This window comes from Oryctolagus cuniculus, chromosome X, assembly GCF_051225735.1.
Source record: "Oryctolagus cuniculus isolate XC-2025 breed Fujian yellow rabbit chromosome X, ASM5122573v1, whole genome shotgun sequence".
Classification (NCBI taxonomy): Eukaryota; Metazoa; Chordata; class Mammalia; order Lagomorpha; family Leporidae; genus Oryctolagus; species Oryctolagus cuniculus.
In genome coordinates, this window is record NC_142888.1 from 72,755,626 (window position 1) to 72,782,786 (window position 27,161).

The 27,161-nt window shown below is 46.6% G+C and overlaps 2 protein-coding genes across 4 annotated transcripts in view; both read right to left on the reverse strand.

Moving 5' to 3' along the window:
• Window positions 1–27,161, reverse strand: part of LOC100357610 (protein PBDC1) — a 453,980-nt gene that overhangs the window by 148,179 nt on the left and 278,640 nt on the right. The gene's annotated exons all lie outside the window — the stretch shown is intronic.
• On the reverse strand, window positions 4,258–22,920 carry AKAP14 (A-kinase anchoring protein 14). Its single transcript, XM_089324729.1, has 6 exons — window positions 22,832–22,920; window positions 15,052–15,218; window positions 14,873–14,964; window positions 7,598–7,777; window positions 5,269–5,321; window positions 4,258–4,466 (listed from the first exon to the last, which is right to left on the reverse strand). Exons 2-6 carry the CDS (start codon window positions 15,206–15,208, stop codon window positions 4,382–4,384), a joined length of 567 nt encoding a protein of 188 aa, XP_089180855.1. The 5' UTR covers window positions 15,209–15,218; window positions 22,832–22,920; the 3' UTR covers window positions 4,258–4,381.

The following is a 27,161-nucleotide window of genomic DNA, read 5'->3' on the forward strand; positions in this document are numbered from 1 at the left end:
ACAAGGGTGACAGGAACCCAGTTTCTTAAGCCATCATCTGCTACCTCCCGGGGTTTACAATGGCAGAAAGCAGGAATCGGGTCAGAGCTGGAACTCAAACCCACGTACTCTGATATGGGGTGCAGGTATCCTAACCAATGTCTTAATCACTAGGCCAAATGCCTGCCCCTATCTACTTTTTTTTTTAGATTTATTTATTTGAAAGGCAGAGTTAGAGACATCTTTCATCCTCTGGTTTATTCCCCAAATGCCTCCAATGCCCTGGGCTGGGTCAGAGCAGAGCTAGGAGCCTGGTAGTCCATCCAGGTCTCCCACGTGGATGGTAGGAGCAAAAACACTTCAGCTACCTTACGCTGTTTTACAGGCACATTAACAGGGATCTGGATCAGAAGTGGAGCTTCCGGGCCTCATACTGGCATTTATCATGCTGGCATCACAGGCAGCAGTTTAATCTGTCTCACAATGCTGGCCCCTGCCTCTGTCTACTTTTTTACAAAAATATTTTTTATTTATTTATTTTGAAAGTTAGACTTGGGGCCGGCGCTGTGGTGTAGTGGGTAAGGCCACTGCCTGCAGTGCCGACATACCATATGAGTGCCAATTCAAGTCCCAGCTGTTCCACTTCCAATCCAACTCTCTGCTATGGCCTGGGAAAGCAGTAGAAGATGGCCCAAGTCCTTGGGCCCCTGCACCCATATGGGAGACCCAGAAGAAGCTCCAGGCTCCTGGCTTCAGATTGGCCCAGCTCCAGCCACTGTGGCCATCTGGGGAGTGAACCAGCGGATGGAAGACCCCCCCCCCCCGCCGCCGCCGCCTTTCAAATAAATTAAATCTTTTAAAAAAACTAAGTTAGACTTACAGAGAGGCAGACACAGGAACTTCTTCCATGTCTCCCACATGGGTGGCAGGGGTCCAAACACTTGGGCCACCTTCTGCTGCTAGGGAGCTAAATTGGAAGCAGAGCAACTGGAACGTGAACCGGCACCCACGTGGGATGCCAGCATCACAGGCAGAGGTTTTACCCACTACACCACAACTCTGGCTTCCCTTGTCTACTTTTAACCCACAACTACTGAATTAAACAGCAACCAGCATGTAACAACATTTGTGACCCCTGAACTTGAAGTTACTTCTATTTATCTACACCTCATCATAGTTGCTGTGTAGCCTAATAAATCTATTGTTCCCAAAAGTTAGAAGAAAATTAGGCCCCAAACTTCTAAATATTTAATTATTTATTTATTTGAAAGCGTGAGAGAGAAAGATCCTCCATCTATTGGTTCACTCCCCAGATGGCCACAAAAGCCAGGAATGGGCCAGATCCTAAGCTAGTAACCAGGGAGTCCATCCTGGTCTCCCACATGGGTGGCAGGGTCTCAAATAGTTGGGCCATCTTCTGCTTTACCAGGCACATTAGCTTGGTTGGAAGTAGAGCTACTGGTACTCAAACTGGCATGTGTTGCAAGCAGCAGCCTAATCCTTTGTACCAAACACCACCACCCCCTAAAAAATTTTTCCCTCAAAAAAACTTCTAAATCTTAATCTATCTACTTCCCTGTATAATAAACCTAAATTTCCTCACTTAAAAATTTTATTCTCGCTGTCTTTCTGCAGACATAGAAGAACAAGGTACACCTCTCTCATCTTTCCCCCTCCCAACCAACCCTGTTCCCAAACAATGCCCTTGTGTGTGTGATGTCTTCACCTTTTAAATAAACTTCTTCACTTTATATGTCATATTCTTGCTGAACTTAGAACGTTTCTCTGGGGAAGAGGGGAGAGCCTGGAATACGGATTTTTAGACCCCATCTAGCCCACAAGGTATCGGCAGAGCCAGCCCAGAGAAAATCCACTCCAGAAACGGCAGTGTGCTTGGTGCCGTGACTGATTCAACTGGAATCTAACTCAGATCAGCTGAGGATCACCCCGCTGGACTGGATTAAATAATTAGTAGCCATCAAACTCCAGGTGGCATTCCAGATGAAGCAAGCCCCCAAGGAAATTTGCATTCTACCAGGGACCCTTAGATCAACCCTCAGAGGAATGCTCTGCTGCCATCCCCCAACACCCACCCTTCAGCATGAAGCAGCCAGAATGGTCATCGTCCCATACTGCTAACCATACTTAGGGCCCATTATTCTGAGGGGGAAATGAAAGAGGTGGGTGTGTCGGACAGGCTAGTGGGCAGTTAGGTCAGTAAACTGAATCTAGCTTTTATCAGAGCTAGACAGGACCTGCCTTCTAATTAGCTGTTATTCTGCTCTTCCCCGATTAGTTAAATCTAGGTTTGATTTTCAGAAAGGGGCCAGATAGAGTCACTTCATGTATAAAAAGGGTATACACTGGCAAGCTTCTTTGGCCCTCCCTTGGAGGCCCCTCCTGACTGCTGTGGCAGGAGGTTTCTTAGCTTCAACAGACCTTGCTTTGTTCACTGTCCAAAAACAATTATTCTCTACAAACATTATTTTGTTACTGGTTCCAAGAGACTGAATAGCCATGTTCTCTTATTTTCAATCGGCAAGGTTGTTTAAAAGCGGTAATTTTGTGACACATGAATATTGTGATTTTTCATTTCTGTCTCCTCCACAGAGTAGAGGTTGAGTAAATGAAAAAAAAGATATTAGTTTACTTCATAACTTTACCATTTCTTTCATCAAGGTTTGTTGGGGGAAAGATCTACCAAAGAACAGCTTCAGAAGCATATTCTTTGGGAAAGACAAGGGGAAAATAAAAGGACTGAAAGCATTTTATTTTTAGCTTATGAGAGTTACTGCTTCAAACTGTGTCTGGTCACCTGAGCCATATGTCAATTAATAGAGTTATTATATTTTAAATATATTTTGTGTTCTCCAAGGAGACTTACCTGCTTCTCGATTCCTCGCCTATTGCTCTGATAGGATTTCCTCTTATTTACTGTATGAATACATAAAATTTTTAAAAAGAAAAATTATGCAGTATTATCACATAGTTTTCATTAGTACCACGTTCCTTTCCAGTGCTTGTGTATGTAAATGCATATTCTAACATATTTGTAAGTAATCACTCAGAGTATAATGTAATTGTGTCTTTAGTGTCTTAAAAGTGTGCAGCCACAGAAAACCAGAAATAAGTAACGGTGGTGATAGAAGCCAAACCAACTCACTGCTATTCATTGCGAGTGTGATTGTGTGCTGTGTGTTGTGAAGGCAGCATGCCTCTTTCCGAGTTTCAAATGTATGGTTTTACAGTGATGCTTAACTCAGCAGTAAATGAAGGAGTCTGTGGATATGAAAACTGTTCAGGCCAGTTATGACCTGTAGAACTATTGTCATTTTGTTCACCCAGTTGTGCCCATAAAGAGGTGAGTCTGAGATGGAGACTTGGACTCAGATCAGGGAATAAACAGCTAACAAAATATCAATCTTAGGGGCCAGCGCTGTGGCACAGAGGGTTAAAATGCCAGCATCCTGTATGGGCATGGGTTCGAGTCCTGGCTGCTCCACTTCTGATCTAGCTCTCTGCTGTGGCCTGGGAAAGCTTTAGAAGATGGTCCAAGTCCTTGGGCCCCTGCACCCACATGGGATTCCTGGAAGAAGCTCCTGGCCACTGGTTTCAGCTCAGCTCTGGCCATTACAGTCATTTGGGGAGTGAACCAGCGGCTGGAAGACTCTCTCTCTCTCTCTCTCTCTCTGGCTCTACCTCTCTCTGTAACTCTTTCAAATAAATAAAATACATCTTTAAATAAATAAATATAAATGTTAGTTTGATCTGACATGGATTTTAGCAACTCTCTAAAGTCACCTCTCTATCTGTAAGAATCTGAAGTGATGAATATAGGGATGGGAAAAATATATTAGAAAATAACCAAGGTGAGTATTTGTTGTAGCAGTTAAGATGCTGCTTGGAATGCTGGCATCCTATATCAGAGTGCCTGGGTTCAAATCCCACCTCTACCTCTGATCCAGTTTCCTCCTGTGTGTGCACCCTGAGAGGCAGCAGGTGATAGCCAAAGTACTTGGGTCCTTCCCACCCACATGGGAGACCCAAATGAATTCTAGGCTCCTGGCTTCAACATGGCCCAGCCCTGGCTGTTACGGGCATTTGGGGAGTGAACTAGCAAATGGGAGATGGGTCTATCTCTGTATCTGTCTCTGTCTCTGTCTCTCTGCCACCGATAAATAACATTTTATGAAATAAAATAGAAAACAGCTTACTTGTTATTCTGCTAATATGATGGAAGTTGCAGAATGGAAAATGAATGAATGTCCAAAAAACAGCTGGATTGTATACCACACGTTTATTCAATAAATATTCTGTGGCTTGATACATGGTATTTTATTTTTAATATAGTCTGATTGTGAGACAATCCTCAAACATTCTGTAAGAATCAGACACAATTGAATTAAAAGTGGATCATCTTCAGTAAAACATGTTTGGCCTCAATAATGTCATCCAGCCATTGTTCTCGAAATTGACTCATTCCTGGTCTAGAGGAAAAAAAAAACAAAAAGCTTTCAAAATCAAGCAAACCCTTGGGCTATGGCTTCCCCATTTTCTGTGTTATACTCCTGGTGAACAAGAAGTCTCTTGGAGTGATAGCAGGGAGGAGTAGAAGTAAGGAGGATTCACTTTTACTGCTATACAAATTAAAAGGATTATATGGGGGCCCAGCGCTGTGGCGCAGTGGGTTAACGCCCTAGCCTGAAGCGCCGGCTCTCCTCTTCCGATCCAGTTCTCTGCTGTGGCTTGGGAAGGCAGTAGGGGATGGCCCAAGTCCTTGGGCCCCTGCACCCGCGTGGGAGACCCGGAGGAAGCTCCTGGCTCCTGGCTTCGGACTGGCGCAGTTCCGGCCATTGCAGCCATTTCGGGAGTGACCCAGTGGATGGAAGGCCTCTCTCTCTCTCTCTCTCTCTCTCTCTCTCTCTCTCTCTTTCTGCCTCTCCTCTCTCTGTGTAACTATGACTTTCAAATAAATAAATCTTTAAAAAAAGGATTATATGTGAGTTAATTCCATATGATTTTGAAGTTCTCTATAGAGACAAGAGGCATGACCCAGTTTGTCTCCACCATACTGATCCTTAAGTTCGTGATCACTGAAAAACCAGAAGCTAAGAAAAACAAATTTCCAGAACAATGGCACAATCCTACTTTCTGCCCATTTTAATGGGGTAGGTGGTCCAAAAAAGAAAACACTGTTACTCTAATTATCTGTGGTTGTGACCCTACTGGATTCATGGAGTGCGATGACCTTACCCTTAGCCCTAAAAAATGTCTCCAAATATTCATTACCTGTGTATTAATGAACTGCCCTCAAAGAAATACAAGACATCAACAGGCATATCCTAAGAGAGAGAACAGCTGTCAGCAACCATACCAACCCTTAATTCCTCCCATCCCTACCTTTGTCCGTATGTATACTCCTGAATTTCCAGTTTATCTTCCTTATGAATTGGGAATCTGTGGGTGATAGTTCTTCATCATTCAAACCTCTGTTCCTCAAAAGATCCTTTTGGCAGCCAATAAGAATCTCCATAAAACTTAAAACAAGTCACAACAGGCCTGTACTCATTAATATTATGAATAAAGCATTTACCTGCTTTACATGTTCCAGTTTACTCAACTGACGATCTGTATCTCTTAGAAGAGGCATATGGATGAAACAGATAAACAGATAAACAAGCTTTGAAAGTAGTTTAAAGCAGGGTCAGCATTGTGGTGTAGTGGGTAAAGCCACTGCCTGTGACACTGGCATCCAATATGGGTGCTAGTTCGTGTCCCCGCTGCTCCACTTCCCACCCAGCTCCCTGCTAAAAGCCTGGAAAAGCAGCAGAAGATGGCCCAAGTGTTTGGGCCTCTGCCATGCACTTGGGAGACCCAAATGAAGCTCCTGGCTCCTGGTTTCAGCCTGGCCCAGCCTGGCCATTATGGCTATCTGGGGAGTAAACCAGTGGATGGAAGATTTTTCTCTCTGTGTCTCTCCCTCTCTGTAACTCTATCAAATAAATAAATCTTTAAAACATATTTTAAAGCATTATAAAGTGTAAGCTGTAATATTGTCTCAGTGGTCCCCAATCATTCTTTCTTCCAAAATTATGAGCAAGAGCCATTCTCCTAAGTTCTCTATACATCTCTGATATAGTCTTGTTCACCTCCACCAGACTTACTTCCCAGTCTCTGACCTTGCCTGTTAGTTAGACAGCTGACAGAGGGATATATAACCAGAAGTGAGACTATACCTGGCTTATTTAAAGGAGTAGCAAGATTAGTGTCTGGGGGCTGATATTCTGGCACAGTGGGTTAAGCCACTCCCTGAAATGCTGGCATCCCACATGGAGCACTGGTTCAAGTCCCAGCTACTGATCCAGCTCCCTGGCAATGCAACTGGGAAAGCAGCAGAAAGTGCTTGGGCCCAGCCCGCCACACTGGAGACCTGGACGAGGTTCTGGAGTTCTTGGTTCCTGGCTTTGGCTTGACCCAGCCCCAGCTGTTTCAGCCATTTGCAGAGTGATCCCGCAGATGGAAGACTTCTCAATCCCTCTTCCTTCACCCCCAACTCCATAACTGCCTTTCAAGTACATAAGTAAATATTTTTAAAATTTTTTTTTTAAAAGATCAGAGTGTCTGGAGCAGAGTAAGTGAGGGGAAGGATGGCGGGAAAGCAGAAATAGCAAGGGTCATGAGATGATATAAGGTCTTCCTTGTGGTCTGGACTGCAGTGTCAGCATTGCCCGGGAGCTTGTTAGCAGCACAGAATCTCAGGCCCCTGCCAGACTTGCTGAATCAAAATCTTCATTTTAAGAAGATCTCTAAGTAATTTATGTGCACTTTAACGTTTGAGAAGCACTTTTAGAAAGTTTTAAACCAAGGAGTGACAGACATTCATTTTACAAGTCTCACTCTGGCTGGCTGCTATACTGAAAAAAAAAAAAAAAAGTCATGCTGATGGCAAAGGGAGAAGCAGAGAAACCATTTAGGAAGCTATGGAAATAATCTTGGTGAAGAGAGGATGGTGTCTTGGACTAGGGTGGTCGAAGGGGAATGGTAAGAAATTGTTGGATTCTGGTTGTATTTTAGAGCCAACAGGATTTCCTAATGGATTGGATGAAGAATGTGAGCGGAGAACGGAGACAAGAATGACACCAAGAATTTGGCCTTCTGCTAAGATGAGGAAACTGGAAGTAGGTCAAGTTTAGAAAGAACAAATCACAGGCTAATATTTAGATACTAAAAGTGAGATGTTTATTAAGCATGCAAGTGGGAGTGATGTAAATCTGGGGTAAACAGGAAGAGAAGAGGTTCAAAGTCTGAATTTTGGAACATCCCAATGCAGAGAGGCCGGTAGGAGGCAGAAAAATAGTAGAGACTGTATGCAAAGGCATGGTGAGTGATGCAAGAGGAAAACCAAGATAAGATACCGTGTAGTTCTAGAAGCTGAATGTTAAGTTTCCTAGAGGGAGTGATCAGCAATGGCCAGTGCTACAGAAAAACAAAGTAAGATAGGGACAGAAATATAACTACTAAATTTTACAAAGAGGGGGTCATAAATGACCTTGACAACACATCTCCATTCTCATTGAATCTTCACTAAACTGAACAGAACAAAAGAGGACGAGCTTACCGGAGGTTTGCTTTTGTTGAACTTGATGGTGAAGTAGGCCAAAGCACTGACTTTTGCTACGGGTCTCAGAGCAGTTGGGACACTCCAGTATACATGGTAGATGTAGTGGAAGGAGTGGATTAAATCTTTCTTCTCTACAAACTTTGTGTAGTGCACCCAGTAGTTGTTAAACTCCCAAGTCTGTTTTCATAGGAAAAGAAAAAAGAAAAAGCACACAGAGAAAAGAAAAGCAGGCTTATGTTCACATCCTCTAGATAAAAGCAGCATGTAACAGTCAGAGTTACAGCCCTATCTGGAGTCCACTCCTCACATTTTTTTTTTAATCAGAATCTACAGTCAGTTCCCAGTTATCTCCATGGGTGGAGGAGAGAAAAGTGGAGCTGAAATGAAACAAAGGCAGAATTCAAACATCAACTGAGATTGGGCCTTAGTTGCAGGGGCACACCCTCAGATGTGTATATCCACATACACACCACGCACAGACACACCTTGCTCCAGACCCTTACTTGGGAGGCAAATTGGTTAATTAGAAAATAATTAGAATGGGTTTAGAACATCAGTTCTGCTCACCCCACCTCAGGAGACCTAAATACATGACTACAAAGTAATGAGGCTGGTTTCAGCCATTTGTAAAAATCCGAGTCACTTAATTGCAACCATCAGTGATATATAAAATAAGGCCAGAAGAAGAATGAGTCAGGCAATATGATAAAGCACATCCCTCAAAAAGGAATGATTCCTTGTTTGCACGCTTGAAAAATAGATCCCCTTCTTGGAGGCCACATTGTGATATGGAAGGTTAAGCTGCTGCCTGCAATGCTGGCATCCACTGTGGGCACCAGTTCAAGTCCTGGCTGCTGTACTTCCAATTCAGCTCTCTGCTAATGCACCTGGGAAAGCAGTGAAGGATGGCTCAAGTCCTTGGGTCCCTGTACCCATGCGGGAGACCAGGATGGAGTTCCAGGCTCCAGTCTTGAGTCTGGCCCAGCCCTGGTCATTGCAGCCATGTGGAGAGTGACCCAGCAGATGGAAGATCTCTGTCTCTCCCTTTCTCTGTATAACACTGCCTTTCAAATAAATACATCTTTTAAAAAAAAATCATCCAGGGCCAGCGCTGTGTCGAAGTGGGTTAACGCCCTGGCCTGAAGCGCCGGCATCCCATATTGGCGCCGGTTCGAGACCCGGCTGCTCCACTTCCGATCCAGCTCTCCGCTGTGGCCTGGGAAAACAGTAGAAAATGGCTCAAGTCCTTGGTCCCCTGCACCCGAGTGGAAAACCCAGAAGAAGCTCCTGGCTCCTGGCTTTGGATCAGCACAGTTGCAGCCGTTGCAGCCAATTGGGGAGTGAACCATCAGATGGAAGACCTCTCCCCCCCCCCCCCCCGGCTCTCCTCCCTCTGTGTAACTCTGATTTTCAAATAAATAAATAAATCTTTTTAAGAAAAATCCCTCCCCCCACCTTCTCAAATACAATCTTACTAATGAGGAGAATTGAGAAACAGAAAACCTTCCTTGGAATATTCCTTTCGTCTGGGCCTACCCTTGGAGTTGAGATGGAAATTACATAACTCAGGTCAACTGTATTATTCAAAGTGCCAGCATTCAGTCCTTCATACCTTCCTCCCTTAATTAATTCATATGCAGTTTAGTAACTTTCAGTCATGTCTCTTCTATCTCCAAATATGTGTCACATCTACCCATTCTTGTCCAGGCTCAATGCCAGTACTCTAATTCAGCTCTCATTGTTGCTCACTCAGGCTCAAGCAATAGCCTCCCATCAAGTCTCCATTGTCCTCAGCTTTTCCAAACCACTACCCTCACTGATGCCAGAGTTACTTGCCTTAAATACGTCTTCAACCATATCAGGTCAGCTCAAAAACCTACAGTAATTCCCCATTGCCTGCCACGCAAAGTGAAAATGTTTCATTGTGTCATTGAAGACCTCTCACAATCTGGAAGCAGTAATATGACTTTCCACCCTCAAGGCATACTTCCTGACAAAACAGTCTAACTCCCGTCAAACTAGAGCTAGTCTCAACTCCCCATCATTGCACCACGGTTCTGGCCAGGCTGCTGCCATTTCTGGGGAAGCATCTCCCTGCTACCTCTACTTGGTAAAGTCCTTTGTCCTAAAACTACCACACCTCGGTCCCTCCTCGGACCAGATATGCTTTTATACCCTCCCCCCTTTGAACACTCACGGGACTTGTTTTTTGCCTCTCTAATGGCACTTGACAACCTGACACTCCCCTCCCCGGTACTACAGCCATGAAAAACAACCTTCATCATAATCTCCATATTAAAACATTCCTGGGAACCAACGCTGTGCCATAGTTAGTTAAGCCACTGCTTGTGATACCGGCAACCCTTATGGGCACCGGTTCAATCCCAGCTGCTCCACTTCCAAAACAGCTGCTCCACTTCCCTGCCAATGCACCTGGGAAGGCAGCGGATGACAGCCTACGTGCTTGCGCCCCTGCATCCACATGGGAGACCCAGAAGAAGCTCCATGTTCCCAGCTTCGGATGGGCTCAGCTCCGGCCATTGCGGCCATGTGGGGAGTGAACCAGCTGATGGAAGATGTCTCTCTTTGTCTCTCTCTCTCTCTCTCTCTCTCTCTCTCTGTAACTATACCTCTCAGATAAATAAAATCTAAAAAAAATTTAAAATTTGAAAAAACAAAATCAGAAGAGGAAAAAAAAATAAGCTTTTAGGACCAATGATTATGTTTATCTTTATTCCAATTCTGTCTTAAAAGAAAGCTTTTCATATTTTTAAGGAGGAAGGGACACAAAAAGGGAAGATTGCCTGGGGCCCACAGAAGCCATAACGCAGCCCTGATCCTTAGCACAGGGCCTTGAATATAATGGATCGTCAACAAATCCAATTCAACTGAACCCCCTTGGACTGGCTATTGGGGTGCAGAAACCTTCTGAATCAAACAACAGCCTGAATTAAGATGGAGGTTCACAGAGGCAGGAAATGGAATTGTCTAACCCAGTGACATGGGGAAGGAGCATGGGAGGAGATGGCAAAATGATTTCAAGCCCTTCCTTAAAAAAATACATAGGCCTTCTGCATCGGCTTGCTTCAGATTTATCCCTAGTTGATTCTTTCATTCAGTCAGAGAGGAGCACTGGACTCTAGACTCTTTGAGATAAGATATGGTGCTTTCGTCCATGTATCATTAGTCCTTTTAATGAAGGAGGCCAGCAGTTACCCCTTTGTGGCCCACGGGAACGTGCCTTTTTTCTTTCAGCCTTTCCATAAATACGCTTTTCCAGTCCTGACGGCTTAGTCTGTCACGTAATCACAGACTGTAGCATTGGAATGATCCTTAGAGATAACTTAATAAAGCCCCTTAACTTTGCAGATGAGGATATCAAGACCGAGAAATGGGTAGGGAGAGTCTAACATGATGCCTGGGGCTGGTACCAAAGGCTCCTGAGCAGCCAGCCCAGTGCTCTCTCCACCCAGCCAGATGCCTCAGCTCCAAAAAGTTCCTCCTTTCAACGTGGATCACAATGGACTTCTTTTTCCCTTTGTGAACTAAGACAGCCTTAGATACGCCATTAAATTGAACCCTTTAATCAGGGCATTCTCTTCCCACGTTTATCTACAGTAGACTTTTTAAAAATAAGATTTATTTATTTGAAAGGCAGAAATACAGAGAGAATGGGGTTGGGGGAGAGAATCTTCCATCCACTGGTTCACTCCCCAGATGGTTGCAACAGCCAGGGCTGGGCCAGGCTGAAGCCAGGAACCAGGAGCTTCTTCCAGGTCTCCCACATGGGTGCAAGGGCCCAAGGCCTTGGGTCATTTCCACTGCTTTCCCAGGCCATTAGCAGGGAGCTGGATCAGGAGGGAGCAGCTGGGATTGGAACAAAGTGCCAATATGGGATGCCAGCACTGCAGGTGGAGGCTTAAACTTCTATGCTCCAGCACCGATCCCCAACAGTAGACTTCTATGTAGCTACTGTGAGTGTATATTATCCTGTGTTTTGTAATTTTTACATAACATTACTTCATATATTCACTTCCAGGAAACAGTATATCACTGTGCTACTCTACCAAGGATGGCTTAACCAATTGCATATTATGGACTATTGAAATCATCAGGCACCTGGAAGTATACGCACAAAACTTGTCCATGGTAAGTAACCTGTGGGAAACAGATTGGGTATTGGGGGGTGAAGATGGAACTTTCATTTCCTACTTTGTATCTTTTTGCCTCCTGGTTTTTTTAATAATATGTCTTATTATAAAAATAATTTAAACTGTGTGTTAGGCAGTGAAGATTCTCCAATTTTTCTCTTAAAGAGAATACATTTGTATATTCTTGTTGTCAGAGTGTATTCCCAAGAACAACAGACTAATTATTGTACCCACTGGCAATCAGTGTACCCATTCCCACCACAAAAATGCACAAGCCTTCTAACACCAGGGTTAATCATTCTTCTTCACACTGCAATACTTTTAAATCTATTGTATTTGCATTTTTTTTCATTGATAATGAAAGTCTACATTATCATTGTCATCAAAATTATTTTTCCTACTATGGTGAAAGTATATATTAAACCTTCATTTTGCTGCTCAGAGACTTTGGACAAATTGCCCAACCCCTCTGAGCTTCAAGATTTCTCACATATAAAATGGTTACACTGATGTACCCACACACAGATTCGTTGTGAGGACTAAATGAGCTAAGTATGGTGAAGTGCTTAGCAATGCATGCCACATAGCAATGCTCAGTAAGTGGGAACCTCTAATTTATGATTACTTGATGTGTGGTGGACTCTGGGAAACTGTCAATAACTTTGAGAAAGCTCTCTGTCAGAAATGCTTGACATACAGAGAGTAGACCCTACTTCTAGGGCTCTCTGCATTAATGGGGCTGAAAACAGGGTCAATTTATGGCCTGCATTGTCTAGGGCGTTTAGCTATCTACTTTCTAATTGTCTCCATCCTCACAAGTGCCCTGCCAAGTAGATAAAACAAATGCTTTCACCTGGATCTTCATCTGTGATGAAATAATGGTAATGAGATAAATCCATTCATGTATTCACAGATTTATTGAGTACCTACTGTGAACCTGACATTGCTAAGTGGTTAGGACAAAAAAGTGATCAAAAGACTGCCATGGTGCCAGTGTTGTGGCACAGTGGGTTAAGCCACCACCTGCAACGTGGGCATTCCATAAGAGTTCCAGTTCAAGTCCCAGTTGTTTCACTTCTGATCCAGCATCCCAGATGTGCCTGGGAAAGTAGCAGAAAAGGGCCCACGCACTTGGACCCCTGCCAGCCATGTAGGGGACCAGGATGTAGTTCCTGGCTCCTGGCTTCAGCCTGGCCCATTCCTAGCCTTTGCAGCCATTTGGGAAATGAACCAGTAGATGGCAGTTCTCCTTCTCTCTCTTTCTCTCTCTCTATACATAACTCTGCCTTTCAAATAAATAAATACATCTTTTTTAAAAAAAATTCTCTGGCCTCATGGGCCAAATTATATGGTAGTGGATGAAAAGCAATAGTATAAATAAGTGGACTCTAGTATTGGGCAGCAATACTCTAGTATTAGGTAGAGATGAGTGCTAATGGAACAATAAACCCGAGAAAGGAGGGTTGCGATTTTAGATGAGGTGGTCAGGAAGGCCTCGGTGAGCAGGTGATTGAGCCTTGATCTTAACAAAGATCAATGAGCCAGGGGAGAGGGTTGCAGGCAGATGGAACAGCGACTGCAAACGTCCTGAGGTAGCAACATGCCTGATAGTTTAGGAACAGCAAGGAGGCAAGTGTGGGTGGCTGAGTGAGGAAGGTGAAAGGGAACAAGACAGTAAGTGATGGGGTCTGAACCGTAAGCTGGGAGACAGGGAGGGAACTCTCACCACATGGTGACTCCTAGGTCATTGTCAAGACTTGACTTCTGCCTTGTACCCATAATGACCTGTGGGATTTGCAAGGGCAATTTTCCTGCTTTCTTTGTGTCCCATTGCTGCCTGATTCAGGAGCCCTGAATACAGCAGGCAGGTTCCCTTGCACAACGTGTTCCAGAGCAGGAAGGCCCAAGAGTAACTTGCACATTTTCGCTTTGCTCTGGAAACTCTCCTCATGGAATTGCTGAGTGGTGGCTGCTGAAGCATGGATAGAGGGAGTATAGCCCTCTATAGAAACCCCTGACTGTGCCTCCTTCCTACCCGACCCGGCCTTCCTAGGAAACTGCCCTGAGGGCTGTAGGTTGTGATGGACAGGCCAGAGGAACACAGCGCTCTGGAACTTTTCCCAGAGGTGTGGGAGTTTGCCTCCACTCATTTCAACTGGTTTGTTCCATGGAAGTGTGGAGGATAGCCCCAGCGCATTGGTGGAGTCGCTTAGGGTAAAGGGGATATAGGCTCCCTAGCTCCACCCAAAGATGCAAATCACCTACCTGGGAAAACTTCTTGAACCACAGAAAACTCACTCTAACTGAGGAAATACTGCAGTTACAAGTATGCTTCTTGGATTGCAATCCATATTGCATTGAACAGCCTCTGGCTGTCCTGCCTGCTCCTCCCTTGCAAGCATCTGGCAACAGTCACGTTAGCTAAGAAGGGACTGCAGTGACCACATGCCTCTCATTACAAGGTGTATTGTGCCAGTTCTCAGTTGCTACCTCACCTGCTTGTCTGCTCCTTCCACGTAGTATGTTCAGTGACTCTAACTTCGTTCTCTATGTACCTCGGCCACTTCCCAAGACAGGAAGTACAGTAAAAAGGAATTGCAAGCCATTCTTCTTTATCTACCTGCCAGTTAATAAGCTTCTCCCCAAAGCCTTGGGAATAATCTACACACAGGAGTCAGACCCAGACATTGGTAGGAAAAAAAAGGGGGGGGGGGACCATCCATATGCATTTCCATCCAGGTAATATGTTCCCAAGTGAAATCAAAGACTCGATCCATCTATATCCCCTCTGTTAATATGAGCATTCTAAAGTTGATGGTGGAGAACACCCATTTTGGAAGTGCATCTCCCTCCTTAGGCACCAGACCTCCACTTAATGCACCAGTACAGACAAATTGCTTAACTGAAAAATACTGGCTTAGGATGCTGTAAGCACAGGGAAATACAATTGTGCTTTTCATCTTCAAAGACTAACCGACCTTGACTGGGGAGATGATGTTTATTTATTCTAATCACTTTTCATATCTCCTAGATTTTCTGGGCTTCAAACTTTTGATCAAACAACAGCCTTTTTGTTGTCCCTCACCCTCGTGTACCACACTGGAGTGGTCAACCAACTTACCGCAACGAACTGGTCAATTTGTTTGTGGCCTTCTTCCACTGTGAATTCACCATGAGTGATCCACTTGATGTTTCTGATGGGGTTTGCAGCCTCTGCAAACAAGGCATGAACTCATTAGCTGTCTGGCAGTAGCAGTATCTCACAAGACCATTCTTTGGTCACCCAGACAGGAGTACTACCTTCCACAGACCGAGCAGCAGCTTTGATGACATTGTCAACTACACGTAGAGCCACTTCAGTCAAATTCTGCTTGGCTTCATTCATTTTATTCTGCCTTTCAGAATCCATATTCACAGCCACTGTCCTTTGACTTTTGTCCCTTTTAATCATATCCATTTTCTCTTGCCTGAAAAAAGAAACTCAAGCAATTACTCTTTGTGCATGTGCAAGTGAATGCACTCACATAAGTACAGACTGTCTCATGAAGAACCGCAAGATACAGGAAACAGTTGCTTCTAGACAGGGGTTTGGGGGCTGGGGGGTGGGTAGGAGTGAGACTTAGTGTATACCCTTTGTACCTGGCTAATGAGGTTTACTTTTCCTGAAAACCAAGGATTTTCAGTTTCAAAACCATAAAGTCTTAAATCAAATAATCAAATGCAGTAGAATGATTCTTAACTTTTTAGGAGTTCTAAAAATATTGATTTTTTTTTTTTGACAGGCAGAGTGGATAGTGAGAGAGAGACAGAGAGAAAGGTCTTCCTTTGCCCTTGGTTCACCCTCCAATGGCCACCACGGCTGGCGTGCTGCGGCCTGCGCACCGCGCTGATCCGAAGGCAGGAGCCAGGTGCTTCTCCTGGTCTCCCATGGGGTGCAGGGCCCAAGCACCTGGGCCATCCTCCACTGCCTTCCCGGGCCACAGCAGAGAGCTGGACTGGAAGAGGGGCAACCGGGACAGAATCCGGCGCCCCGACTGGGACTAGAACCTGGTGTGCCGGCACCGCTAGGTGGAGGATTAGCCTATTGAGCCGCGGCGCCAGCCAAAAATATTGATTTCTTTTTTTTTTTTTTTTTTTTTTTTTTTTTGACAGGCAGAGAGTGGACAGTGAGAGAGAGAGACAGAGAGAGAAAGGTCTTCCTTTGCCGCTGGTTCACCCTCCAATGGCCGCCGCTGCAGCCGGCGCACCGCGCTGATCCTGGCAGGAGCCAGGAGCCAGGTGCTTTTCCTGGTCTCCCATGGGGTGCAGGGCCCAAGCACCTGGGCCATCCTCCACTGCACTCCCTGGCCATAGCAGAGAGCTGGCCTGGAAGAGGGGCAACCGGGACAGAATCCGGCGCCCCAACCGGGACTAGAACCCGGTGTGCCGGCGCCGCAAGGTGGAGGATTAGCCTATTGAGCCACGGCGCCGGCTCCAAAAATATTGATTTCTAATTGAGCCTTTTTTTAGAGATTTATTTATTCATTTGAAAGAGTTACACAGAGGGAGCAGAGAGAGAGAGAGAGAAAGAGAGAGAGAGAGAGTCTTCCATCAGATGCTTCACTCCCCAATTGGCTGCAACGGCTGGAGCTGCACCAATATGAAGCCAGGAGCCAGGAGCTTCTTCCAGGTCTCCCATGCTGGTGCAGGGGCCAAAGGACTTAGGCCATCTTCTACTGCTTTCTCAGGCCATAGCAGAGAGCTGGATCAGAAGTGAAGCAGCCAGGTCTCGAACCAACGCCCATATGGGATGCCGGCGCTTCAGGCCAGGGCATTAACACAATGCGCCACAACGTCAGCCCCCTAATTGAGTCTTTAATGGAACCCAAGTACCTAAGAAACTAAGGTTGGGTGGCTCTTTTAAAAAAATTTATTTATTTATTTGAGAGGTAAAGTTACAGACAGAGAGAGGGGAAGAGAGAGAGAAATGTCTTCCATCCACTGGTTCACTCCCAAAATGACCACAACAGCCACAGCTGGGCCAATCTGAAGCCAGGAGCTTCTTCCAGGTCTCCAACACGGGTGCAGAGGGCCAAGCACTTGGGCCATCTTCTACAGCTTTCCCAGGCCATTAGCAGGAAGCTGAATTAGAAGTGGAGCAGCTGGGACACAAATCCCATATGGAACGCCAGTGCCATAGGTGGAGGCAGATGGCCTATTACAACACAATGCTGGCCCTGTTTTTTTTTTTTTTTTTTTAAGATTTATTTATTTATTTGAAAGACAGATATAGAGAGCAAAGGAGACAAACAGAGAGAGAAAAAGAGAGATCTTCCATCCACTGGTTCACTCCCCAAATGGCCACAACAGCCAGGATGGGCCAGGCCAAAACCAGGAGCCAGGAGCTTCTTCCAGGTCTCCCACATAGGTGCAGGGACCCAAGCATTTGGGCCATCCTTTGCGGCCTTCCCTGGCACAATTAGTAGGGAGCTGGATCACAAGTGGAACAGCTGAGACTTGAACCAGCTCCCATATGGGATGCCTGCACTGCAGGTGGAGACTTAAAAACTACAACACCACAGCACCAGCCCCAGTTGTATGGCTCATAAAAGATAGTGAATTGGGGTGGGGGGGGGGGCTGTGGCATAGCGGGTGAAGCTGCCACCTGCAGTGCCAGCATCCCATATGGACGAGTTCGAGTCCTGGCTGCTCCACTTCCGATCCAGCTCTCTGCTATGGCCTGGGAAATCACTGGAAGATGGCCTAAGTCCTTGGGCCCCTGCACCTGCGTGGGAGACCTGGAAGAAGCTCATGGCTCCTGGCTTTAGATCAGTGCAGCTCTGGCTGTTGTGGCCAACTGGGGAGTGAAACAGCAGATGGCAAACACTCTCTCTCTCTCTCTCTCTCTCTCTCTCTCTCTCTCTCTCTTCCTGCCTCTGCCTCTGCCTCTGCCTCTCTTCTGTAACTCTTCCTTTCAAATAAATAAATAAATCTTTTTAAAAATGCTGAATTGGGCCAGCATCATGGCATAGCTGGTAAAGCCACCGCCTATGACACTGGCATCCTATATGGGCACTGGTTAGTATCCCAGCTACTCCACTTCCATTCCAGCTCTCTGCTAGAGGCAATACAGCAGGGAAGAGGTGATTTCTTAGTTTTTTTCTCTTTTCTTTTCCAGGTATACAAATATATATACATATATATATATATAAGAAACTATCATTTTTGTCCTCTCTTTTTCTTTTCTTTTTTTTTTTTGGAAATTCTTTTAGATTTATTTTATTGGGGCTGGCATTAGTGTCATAGCTGGTTAAGCTGCCACACTGGCATCTCACATGGGCACTAATTCATGTCCCAGCTACTCCACTTGCATTCTAGCCCTCTGCTAATATGCCTGGGAAAGCAGCAGAGGATGGCTCAAGTACTTGGGCCCCTGCCACACATGTGGGAGACCTGGAGGAAGCTCCTGGCTCTTGGCTTCAGCCTAAGCCATCCCTGGTCATTAGTGGCCATTTGAGGAGTAAACTAGCAGATGGAAGGCCTCTCTCTCCCTCTCTCTCTGTGCCAGTGCCACAGGCAGCTGTTTAACCTACTGTGCCACAATGCTGGCCCCTACCCTCTCTTTTTCTGACATACATTCATACATCCTTGTTTTGTGTCTGATTTTTAGCAGGTATGCGATCTGGTGTTACACCATTAAGTGTGGTTTGAGATTTATCACATTAAGAAAATATTTGCTCTTTTTCTAGTAAGATTGTTATCATAAATGATATCTAAAACATTTCCGATGTCTTTAGTAACATATACTGAGAATGAAAACTAGGAGTTGGCATTGCGGTACAGTACATTATGTGACTTCTTGCAACACCTGCATCCCATATTGGAGCACCAGTTCAGCTCCCAGCTATTCTACTTCTGATCCAGCTTCCTGCTAACGCACTTGAGAAGGCAGCAGTTAATGATCCAAGTACTTGGATCCCTGCCACCCACATGAGAGGCCCAGATGGAGTTACTGGCTCCTGGCTTTGGCCTAGTCCAGCCCTGGCTGTTGCAGCTATTTGGGGAATGAGCCAGTGGATGGAAGATCTCTCTCTCTCTCTCTCTCTCTCTCTCTCTCTCTCTGCCTTTCAAATAAATAAATAAAGAATCATTTTAAAAATCAGAGCTATCAGGGCTGTGAACTTGATCCTATCACAGAGCTAGGAGTCTTTGCACATTTTCCATCTTTTTGAAGTCTTTTCCCTTGGATCTTCGATTCTCTTTCTTTTCATGCTTCTGCACAAGTCTCTTTACTTGGGAGAAATCACTGACTTCTAGCACAGCCTTACATTCCTTGCAGGCAATCCTTGCTTATCTCTCCAAAGGGAGCTATTTATTTCTCTACAAATAACAGCTCCCAATTGGAGGGTGTTTAAGGTGCCACGTTTCAGTTAAGTCTTACCACAACTCTATGAGATCGCACACTGGGTACCTTCCATCTGTCCTTCTAGATCCACTCTCCCCATCGTCCCCTGCCAGCAGCCCTGGAGAACTGACCTGACTGGACCATGTGAATGGGCTGTCTGGTGCTCACTGACTTCTAGGAGGTTCCACAAAATAAGGAGATGAAGCTAAAGGGAGGAGAGTAAAGCTGAAGTATATGCCCCTACTCCCCTCCACCCACCCCACCCCCATGGTGGTCTCCTACAGGGTTGCCTGTGGCTGGCTGCTTGAAGGAGGCCCCAGATTGTCTCGAAGCTCTCACTGAACTCAGCGTGGTGAGAATAACCATTCTTTCCCCCTCAGTCCTTTAGGCCCCACCGTTACTAGCTCCAGGGAGCTACACTTTCCTTTGTTTCCTTGCACTCTGGCCACATCGTTGTAAATATTCCCTCTCCTCCAAGTATCCTAAATTTAATACACCAACAAGTACCCTGAGTCATAAACAGAAGGACTCTTGTTACTATGTGAAAATGAGGAGACCAGCCTACACACCTAGACTGTCTGACTCCATAGCCCATGCTCTTTTTTTTAAAGATTTATTTATTTTTATTTGAAAGGCACAGTGACAGAGAGATCTTCCACCCACTGGTTCATTCCCCAAATGTCCACAACAATCAGGGATAGGCCAGGCTGAAGCCAGGAGCCAAGGCAGGGGCCCAAGCAGCCAGGACTTGAGTCAGTGCTCTGACGTGGGATGCCTGGTGTGCCAGGCTGCAGCATGACTCTCTGTGCTGTGTATGCCGGCCCCAAACCCCATACTCTCTTTCTTTTCTTTTTTTATATAAACAGAACAGATTTTATATGTATAATTTTAAGCCCAGGATGATACTTCCCAACCACCCTCCCTCTTCCTCCTCCATTCCTTTTTTTTTAAGATTTATTTATTTGAAAGAGTTACAGAGAGAGGTAGAGACAGAAAGAGAGAGAGAAAGTGAGAGAGAGAGAGGTCTCCTATCCACCAGTTCACTCCCTAAATGACCACAATGGCCAGAGCTGTGCCCATCTGAAGCCAGGAGCCAGGAGCTTCTTCCAGGTCTCCCACATGGGTGCAGAGGCCTAAGGACTAGGGCCATCCACAGTGCTTTCCCAGGCCATAGCAGAGAGCTGTATTGGAAGTGGAGCAGCCAGGACTCGAACCAGCTCCCATATGGGATGCCAGTGCTGCAGGCCAGCTCCCATATGGGATGCCAGTGCTGCAGGCCAGGTCTTTAACCCACTACGCCACAGCACCACCCCCTCTTTTTAAAATAATTTTAAATGATTTTATTTATTTATTATTTTAAATATTTATTTATTTATTTGAAAGGCAGAGTTACAGAGAGGCAGAGACAGAGAGAGAAAGAGGTCTTCCATCCGCTAGTTCACTCCCCCAGATGACCGCAATGGCCAGAGCTGGGCCAATCTTAAGTCAGGAGTCAGGAGCTTCTTCCAGGTCTCCCACGTGGGTACAAGGGCCCAAGGACTTGGTCCATCTTCCACTGCTTTCCCAGGCTATAAGCAGAGGGCTGGATTGGAAGAGGAGCAGCCGGGACATGAACCAGCACTCATATGGGATGCCAGCACTGCAGACTGAGGCTTAGCCTGCTACGCCACAGTGCAGGCCCCTTTTAATTTTTCCAATAACATACTTTAAATGTACTTTGTAGTCACAGGCTTATTCCTCCACTAAATACAGAATTCAACAAGTAGAAAGTAGAAAGACCACTGTTCCACAGGAGTATAGACAAAAGCTATACACAATAATCATATCTCAAGATGTCTGGGGGCTGGCGCTGTGGCATAGCAGATTAAAGCCCCAGCTTGCAGTGCTGGCATCCCACATGGGCGCCGTTTTGAGTCCTGGCTGCTCCACTTCCCATCCAGCTCTCTGCTGTGGCCTGGGAAAGCAGTAGAAGATGGCCCAACTCCTTGGGCCCCTGCACCCACGTGGGAGACCTGAAGAAGCTCCTGGCTCCTGGCTTCAGATCAGCTCAGCTCTCGCTGTTGTGGTCATTTGGGGAGTGAACTAGCGGAATGGAAGACCGATCTCTCTCTCTCTCTCTCTCTCTCTCTCTCTCTAACTCTGTCTTTCAAATACTAAAATAAATCTTAAAAAAAAAAAATCTCCTGCACCCGCATGGGAGACCAGGAGGAAGCACCTGGCTCCTGGCTTCGGATCAGCGCAGCGCCAGCCATAGCGGCCATTTGTGGGGTGAACCAACGGAAGGAAGAGCTTTCTCTTTGTCTCTCTCTCTCACTGTCTAATTCTATCTGTAAAAAAAAAAAATCTCAAGATGTCAATTTCAGGACCCATAGAACACCGGCTCATGTCCCTGCTGCTCCACTTCCAATCCAGCTCCCTGCCAATGTGCCTGGGAAAGCTGTGGAAGATGGCCCAAGCACTTAGGCCCCTGCACCCACTTGGGAGATCCAGATGAAGCTCCTGGCTCCTGGCCTTGGCTTGTCCTAGCCCTGGTCGTTGAGGTCATTTCGGGAATGAACCAGCTGATGGAAGCTTGCTCTCCTCTCTCTCTGTCTCTCCCTCTCTCTCTGTCTCTCTTTCTAACTCTTTCAGTAAATGAATAAATCTTAAAAAAAAAAAGTTAATTTCACTCATATACATTACTTTTTTGTGCCCTATATATTAGATACCTCAGCCCACACTCTTGATTATGCTGCTCTTCTCCCTCCAAGATTCAGAAAGGGCAGTGAGTGCCATTTTCACGTCTACATGTGGAGTCCTAAATGTGTCCACTCTGTCTGTGAGCCTCTTTCATGAATGGCAACGCTTTGTTTCCTTCCTCGGGTCCCAGGGGCTTGCAGATACTGCAGAAAGCAATCTTGTTCTCATGGCCATTATCTGAACATTCCTGCGATAATATTCACTGGGTTCATTTAGGCCTTGATGCTAGCATTTTAAGTTCCCTGTTTCTACAGCCAAGAGGCAGACAGAAACATCTGTGTGCGGCAGGAAAGGGAGTCTTTCCAGGCTGACCATTCCAAAGCAGGAAGAGGCCAAAGGGTTGAGGATGGTGTGGCCTGATGGCCTTTAACACTAAAGGACTCTCCTTAGCCCTTAGGCCATACCAATTTAGCCAAAGCAATTTCCTGTAAACTCCGTAGTTAAAGACAACCACCTGAAAGTTATTTTTTCAGTTGGTCAGTTAAATAGGACTTATAAGTTACCCATACAGCAACTTCATCCTTCAGAGAACTGCCCATTTGGTGACCTGGTCACTCAGTGACCTGGCTTTTAGCAAACTGCCTATTGATGCATTGACTAGAATCCAAGTCTGTGGCCTCTAACAGCAAGCAAATGAAGTGGGGGCTTTATGTACGGAAGAACTCCTTAAGACCTTCCCTGGGGAGCCCTTTACCCCACCAAGAGAGGGGAGGTGAGGAGCAGTGCCCAGGATGAAGCTCACTTTTTATCCTCACACATCATTCTGAAGCCTCCCTCCATCTGGCCTCTCTTGGTTCTTTTTCTTCTCTTCCCTTCCTAATAAGAAGCCAGGTGGCAGAATGGATGGTAAGAGATGGGGGCATGGTCAAGGTTAGAATGTGGGTGATAACAGGGAGAACCACTGCAGGTCCTTTTTGTGAACTCCCCCACCCCCTAACAACCCCTGATACCTGATACCCTGATATCTGGGCGAGCAGGTCCTTTTGGAAGCAGTATCTGGGAAGCCTCAGCAGGAGCCTCTCCACAGCTTCGCCCAGGATTTTCTGTTGGAATATTTACAAGTGCTGCCAGGGCAACACCAGTTTCAACCAATGAGAAGCAAAGCCCATGGAGGGGGGGGCAGTCACAACCAATGAGAAGCAAAGCCCAAGGTGTGGGGGGGGGGGTGGGCAGTCACAGCAACTGTTTGACCTCAATACCAGGGCCAGTCTGTGTGTAGCCATACCTAGCTTCTGCCCAGCAGGAGATGAGCATGCGGGGCTGCGCCAGGAGGAACAACTGTGCCCAATTCCCCAGCTGGTACCTACGGAGCCCCTTTGCATGTCCCAGTCACTGTGCTTAGTACATGCTCAGTCATCTACAGGCTACAGTAGCCCAGGAGGGAAACATTAGTGTGTTCATACCACACTTGAACAAACTCAAGTGCAGGCAGTGCTCAGTAATCTGCCCAAAACTCAGAGCCAGGGCTGTTAGACTTCACTGCATCACAATGCCAGCTCCCCCTAGTACGATTATTTTTTTTTTTTTTTTTGACAGGCAGAGTGGACAGTGAGAGAGAGAGAGACAGAGAGAAAGGTCTTCCTTTTGCCGTTGGTTCACCCTCCAATGGCCGCCGCGGCCAGCGCGATGCGGCCGGCGCACCGCGCTGATCCGATGGCAGGAGCCAGGAGCCAGGTGCTTTTCCTGGTCTCCCATGGGGTGCAGGGCCCAAGCACCTGGGCCATCCTCCACTGCACTCCCGGGCCACAGCAGAGGGCTGGCCTGGAAGAGGGGCAACCGGGACAGAATCCGGCGCCCCGACCGGGACTAGAACCCGGTGTGCCGGCGCCGCTAGGCGGAGGATTAGCCTAGTGAGCCGCGGCGCCGGCCTACGATTATTAATAGTACTGTTATTATAAATGGTGTTCTTTTTGTAAAAAAAGATTTATTTTATACATGTTCTTTTAAATGGTCTTAACTGGTAAAATGAAAAGTTAATGACCCTATGTTGAAACCCAGCTTTATTTTATTAGTCCATAAAATTCCCAAGTTTCATGGGAATTCCTTAACCATGGAGTAGCCATGTAGTAGGATTCGTGACAGAGATGAGACACCAAGGCCAAGAAGCAGTGTTTTATTTTTATTATTATTATTATTATTATTATGTCAGCAAAAGGCCCAGTTGGATTTTTATACAAAAGCCTGAGCCCTGAACAGAGGGGTATTTCCATATGTATGGCTTTAGCTTCTTTGTCTCCCTTCTATGGTTACATGCATACATTTCATCGGATATTCTAATGTCAACATGGTGGCTAGAGGAATTGATACACTACTGTACATGGGCACATATTCATCCATAATGTTTCTTTTGCACACATACTGAGCTGTGTGCTGTCTAGCAAGTGTTAAGATCATCGCTTGGAACTAACAAGCAGGAACCCAAGCAAATAATAACTTCACAGGCAAGCAGGTAATAACTGCATTTCATTCCCAGGACAGGTTCATCTCCCCCAGCTTTTTGTTGTTGTTGTTGTTCTGACTTTGGGAGGCTTCTTCCCATGTTAGTTAGAAACAAGTTTAATCAAAAGACAGGTGCTCACAGTGATGACAGTCGATCTCAATCCCCACAAAGGAAGGAGGGTACTCTGCTAAGTGTCCTCTTCATCCGGGAGCAATGCTGAGCTCACTGCCTGGAAGATGTCACACGCTTGAGATCCCATGCACAGAGATCCTGCAGCTGAGATGGAGCTGCGAGGCAGGCAAATGGGGGTGGGGATGGAGAGGGTGGGAGACAATGTGGCTTAACAGGAAGATCATGCACTCTGAACACAGAAGGAATTCCCATCCCAGTTCTTTTATTTATTTTTATGTTTCTTAGAGACTTATTTATTTGAAAGGCAGAGTAAGAGAGAGGGGGAGAGAGAGAGAGAGAGAGAGAAAGAAAGAGATCTATCCACTGATTCATTCCCCGCATGCCCACAACAACCAGGGCTGGGCCAGGCTGAAGCCAGGAGCTAGGAGCTAGGCACTCCATTTGGATCTCCCACAGGGGTGGCAGGGGCCCAAGTACTTGGGCCATCCTCTGCTGCTTTCCCAAGCAGCCAGAACTCAAACCGGTACTCTGATACGGGATGCCAGCATCACAGGCCACAGCTTAAATTGGTATGCCACAACGCTGACCTTCCCCTATCCCAGTTCTGCCACAAACTGGCAGTGTGGCTTTAGTTAGGATGTTTCACCTCTCTGAGTCTCATGTATACAAGGGGGGATCTTCACAGTCACTTCATAAGGCTGATGAGAAGCTAAAATAAGGCTATTCATACAGAGCACCCAGAAAAGGACAGGCATACTGTGAGTGCTCAAAAAACTTCAGTTATCTCACTCACGGTGAGCAAGAGACTAACCACAACAGACAGAATCAAAAAGCACAGGGACCCAGAGAGGGCCTGCCACTTTCCTGAAGCTGGGAGAAAAAATTTCCCAGGGCCAGGTGAGTCCTGAGCTTTCACTGATTAGGGTCATGTCCAGCATCTCAGCCAGGAAGAGGAGAGGATTTGTGGGGTTACTGTCATTGTCGGAACACAAGTTCCACAGCATTCTAAAGGCACAGGTCTCCGTGCTTTCCTTTGTTGTCAAGCTTTGATGGGCAAGTGCAGCAAGACCGCTCCTAGGAAGCCCTGGGGCCACGATGAGAGGCACTCGGTGAGGACCTGGTGTGGGAGGTGGGATTCTTAATTGCCCGGAAAAGAGAGACATGCATGCAAGCAATGAGAAACTCCTTGCAGGCAAAATGCTTTCCTGGAGAAGCCAGGAGAGATTGCCCAGCAGATTAGAAAGGCTCCTTCTTTGAAGCCAGAGTTTAAACTTTACCCCCAGCCAAGATGTAGATAAATTCTGGCCTCCAGGGCTCTCCAAATTGAGAGGCCTTTTGAACTCAGAGGACAGGTTCTTCCAAACACCACCCTCCTCGGATGCTAGTACAGGTAAATGTGAAGTGCCATAGACACCCAAGATGGAGGGCAGAGACCAGAGGAGTGGGTGGGCCAGATGCAACGGCTAGAGGCCCCCTCCTTCCTCAGCCCCTCCTTCCTCAGCTGGTTGGGAAGCCCCAAGCCCAAGCCCCCATCCTACCACCCCTGCCATGTGCCTCTTGCAGCACCAGGGTGCCCAGCGTCCCCAGAGCCACAGGCCTCCTCCCTGAGGCCGGCCTGGATGATGCCAGGGGAAGGCAGCATGCTAGTGTGTGTGGTTCAGAGATGCACCTGTGTTCACTTGGGAGCGCTTTAGCCTGTGCACAGATGTGCCACCCCTGAATTCTACCAGGCCCTGAGAGTCCCTTCTGAGGACAACCATCTTCGCTAATGGCAGGTGAGTGATCCTGCACAACCCTGGGAGACAGAAAGCACATTGTCCTGCCCTGCTCACCTGCAGCTGGGCAGACTGCCAGGGGAGAGAGAGGGCCAGCACCTCACTTGTCCGCATGTGGAAGGTGGGAGCAATCTGTATCAAATATATTGTACTCACTCCAAGGAACTGCGTTGGAGACCTTGGCAACTCCCCATACTCTTAACTTCTTGCTAAATTGAGGGCAATCTGGGGAGAGGTCCCTAGGCAGGATGGTGTCCATCAGAGCACAGGAAGAGGGGTCCTCTCTTCAGGACTCCACCCTCTGGCCTTGAATTATATTCATTTCCATGTGTGTCCCTTCATCACTCTCATTCCTTCCCAGGTTCTTCCATCCCCAACTCTTCTACTCCAGGCTCACCCTAACACTCCCTTCCCCGATTTATCTTCTTTTATTTTATTTATGTTTTATTTTTTTTGACAGGCAGAGTGGACAGTGAGAGGGAGAGACAGAGAGAAAGGTCTTCCTTTGCCGTTGGTTCACCCTCCAATGGCCGCCGCGGCCGGCGCACCGCACTGATCCGATGGCAGGAGCCAGGTACTTCTCCTGGTCTCCCATGGGGTGCAGGGCCCAAGCACTTGGGCCATCCTCCACTGCACTCCCTGGCCACAGCAGAGAGCTGGCCTGGAAGAGGGGCAACCGGGACAGAATCTGGCGCCCCGACCGGGACTAGAACCCGGTGTGCGGGCGCCGCAAGGCGGAGGGTTAGCCTAGTGAGCCACGGTGCTGGCCTGATTTATCTTCTTAAGCTTTGCCCTTCCCCCTGCTCTTTCCTCCTCTCCCACACACGCCTAGCACAGCTAAAGCTCAGGTTGGAAGCTGACATTCTCTTCTTGTCAAGTTGTCCCAGTCAGCTGGTACACATCTTTTAAGTGCCTGGAAACTACACAGGTGGCAGGAATT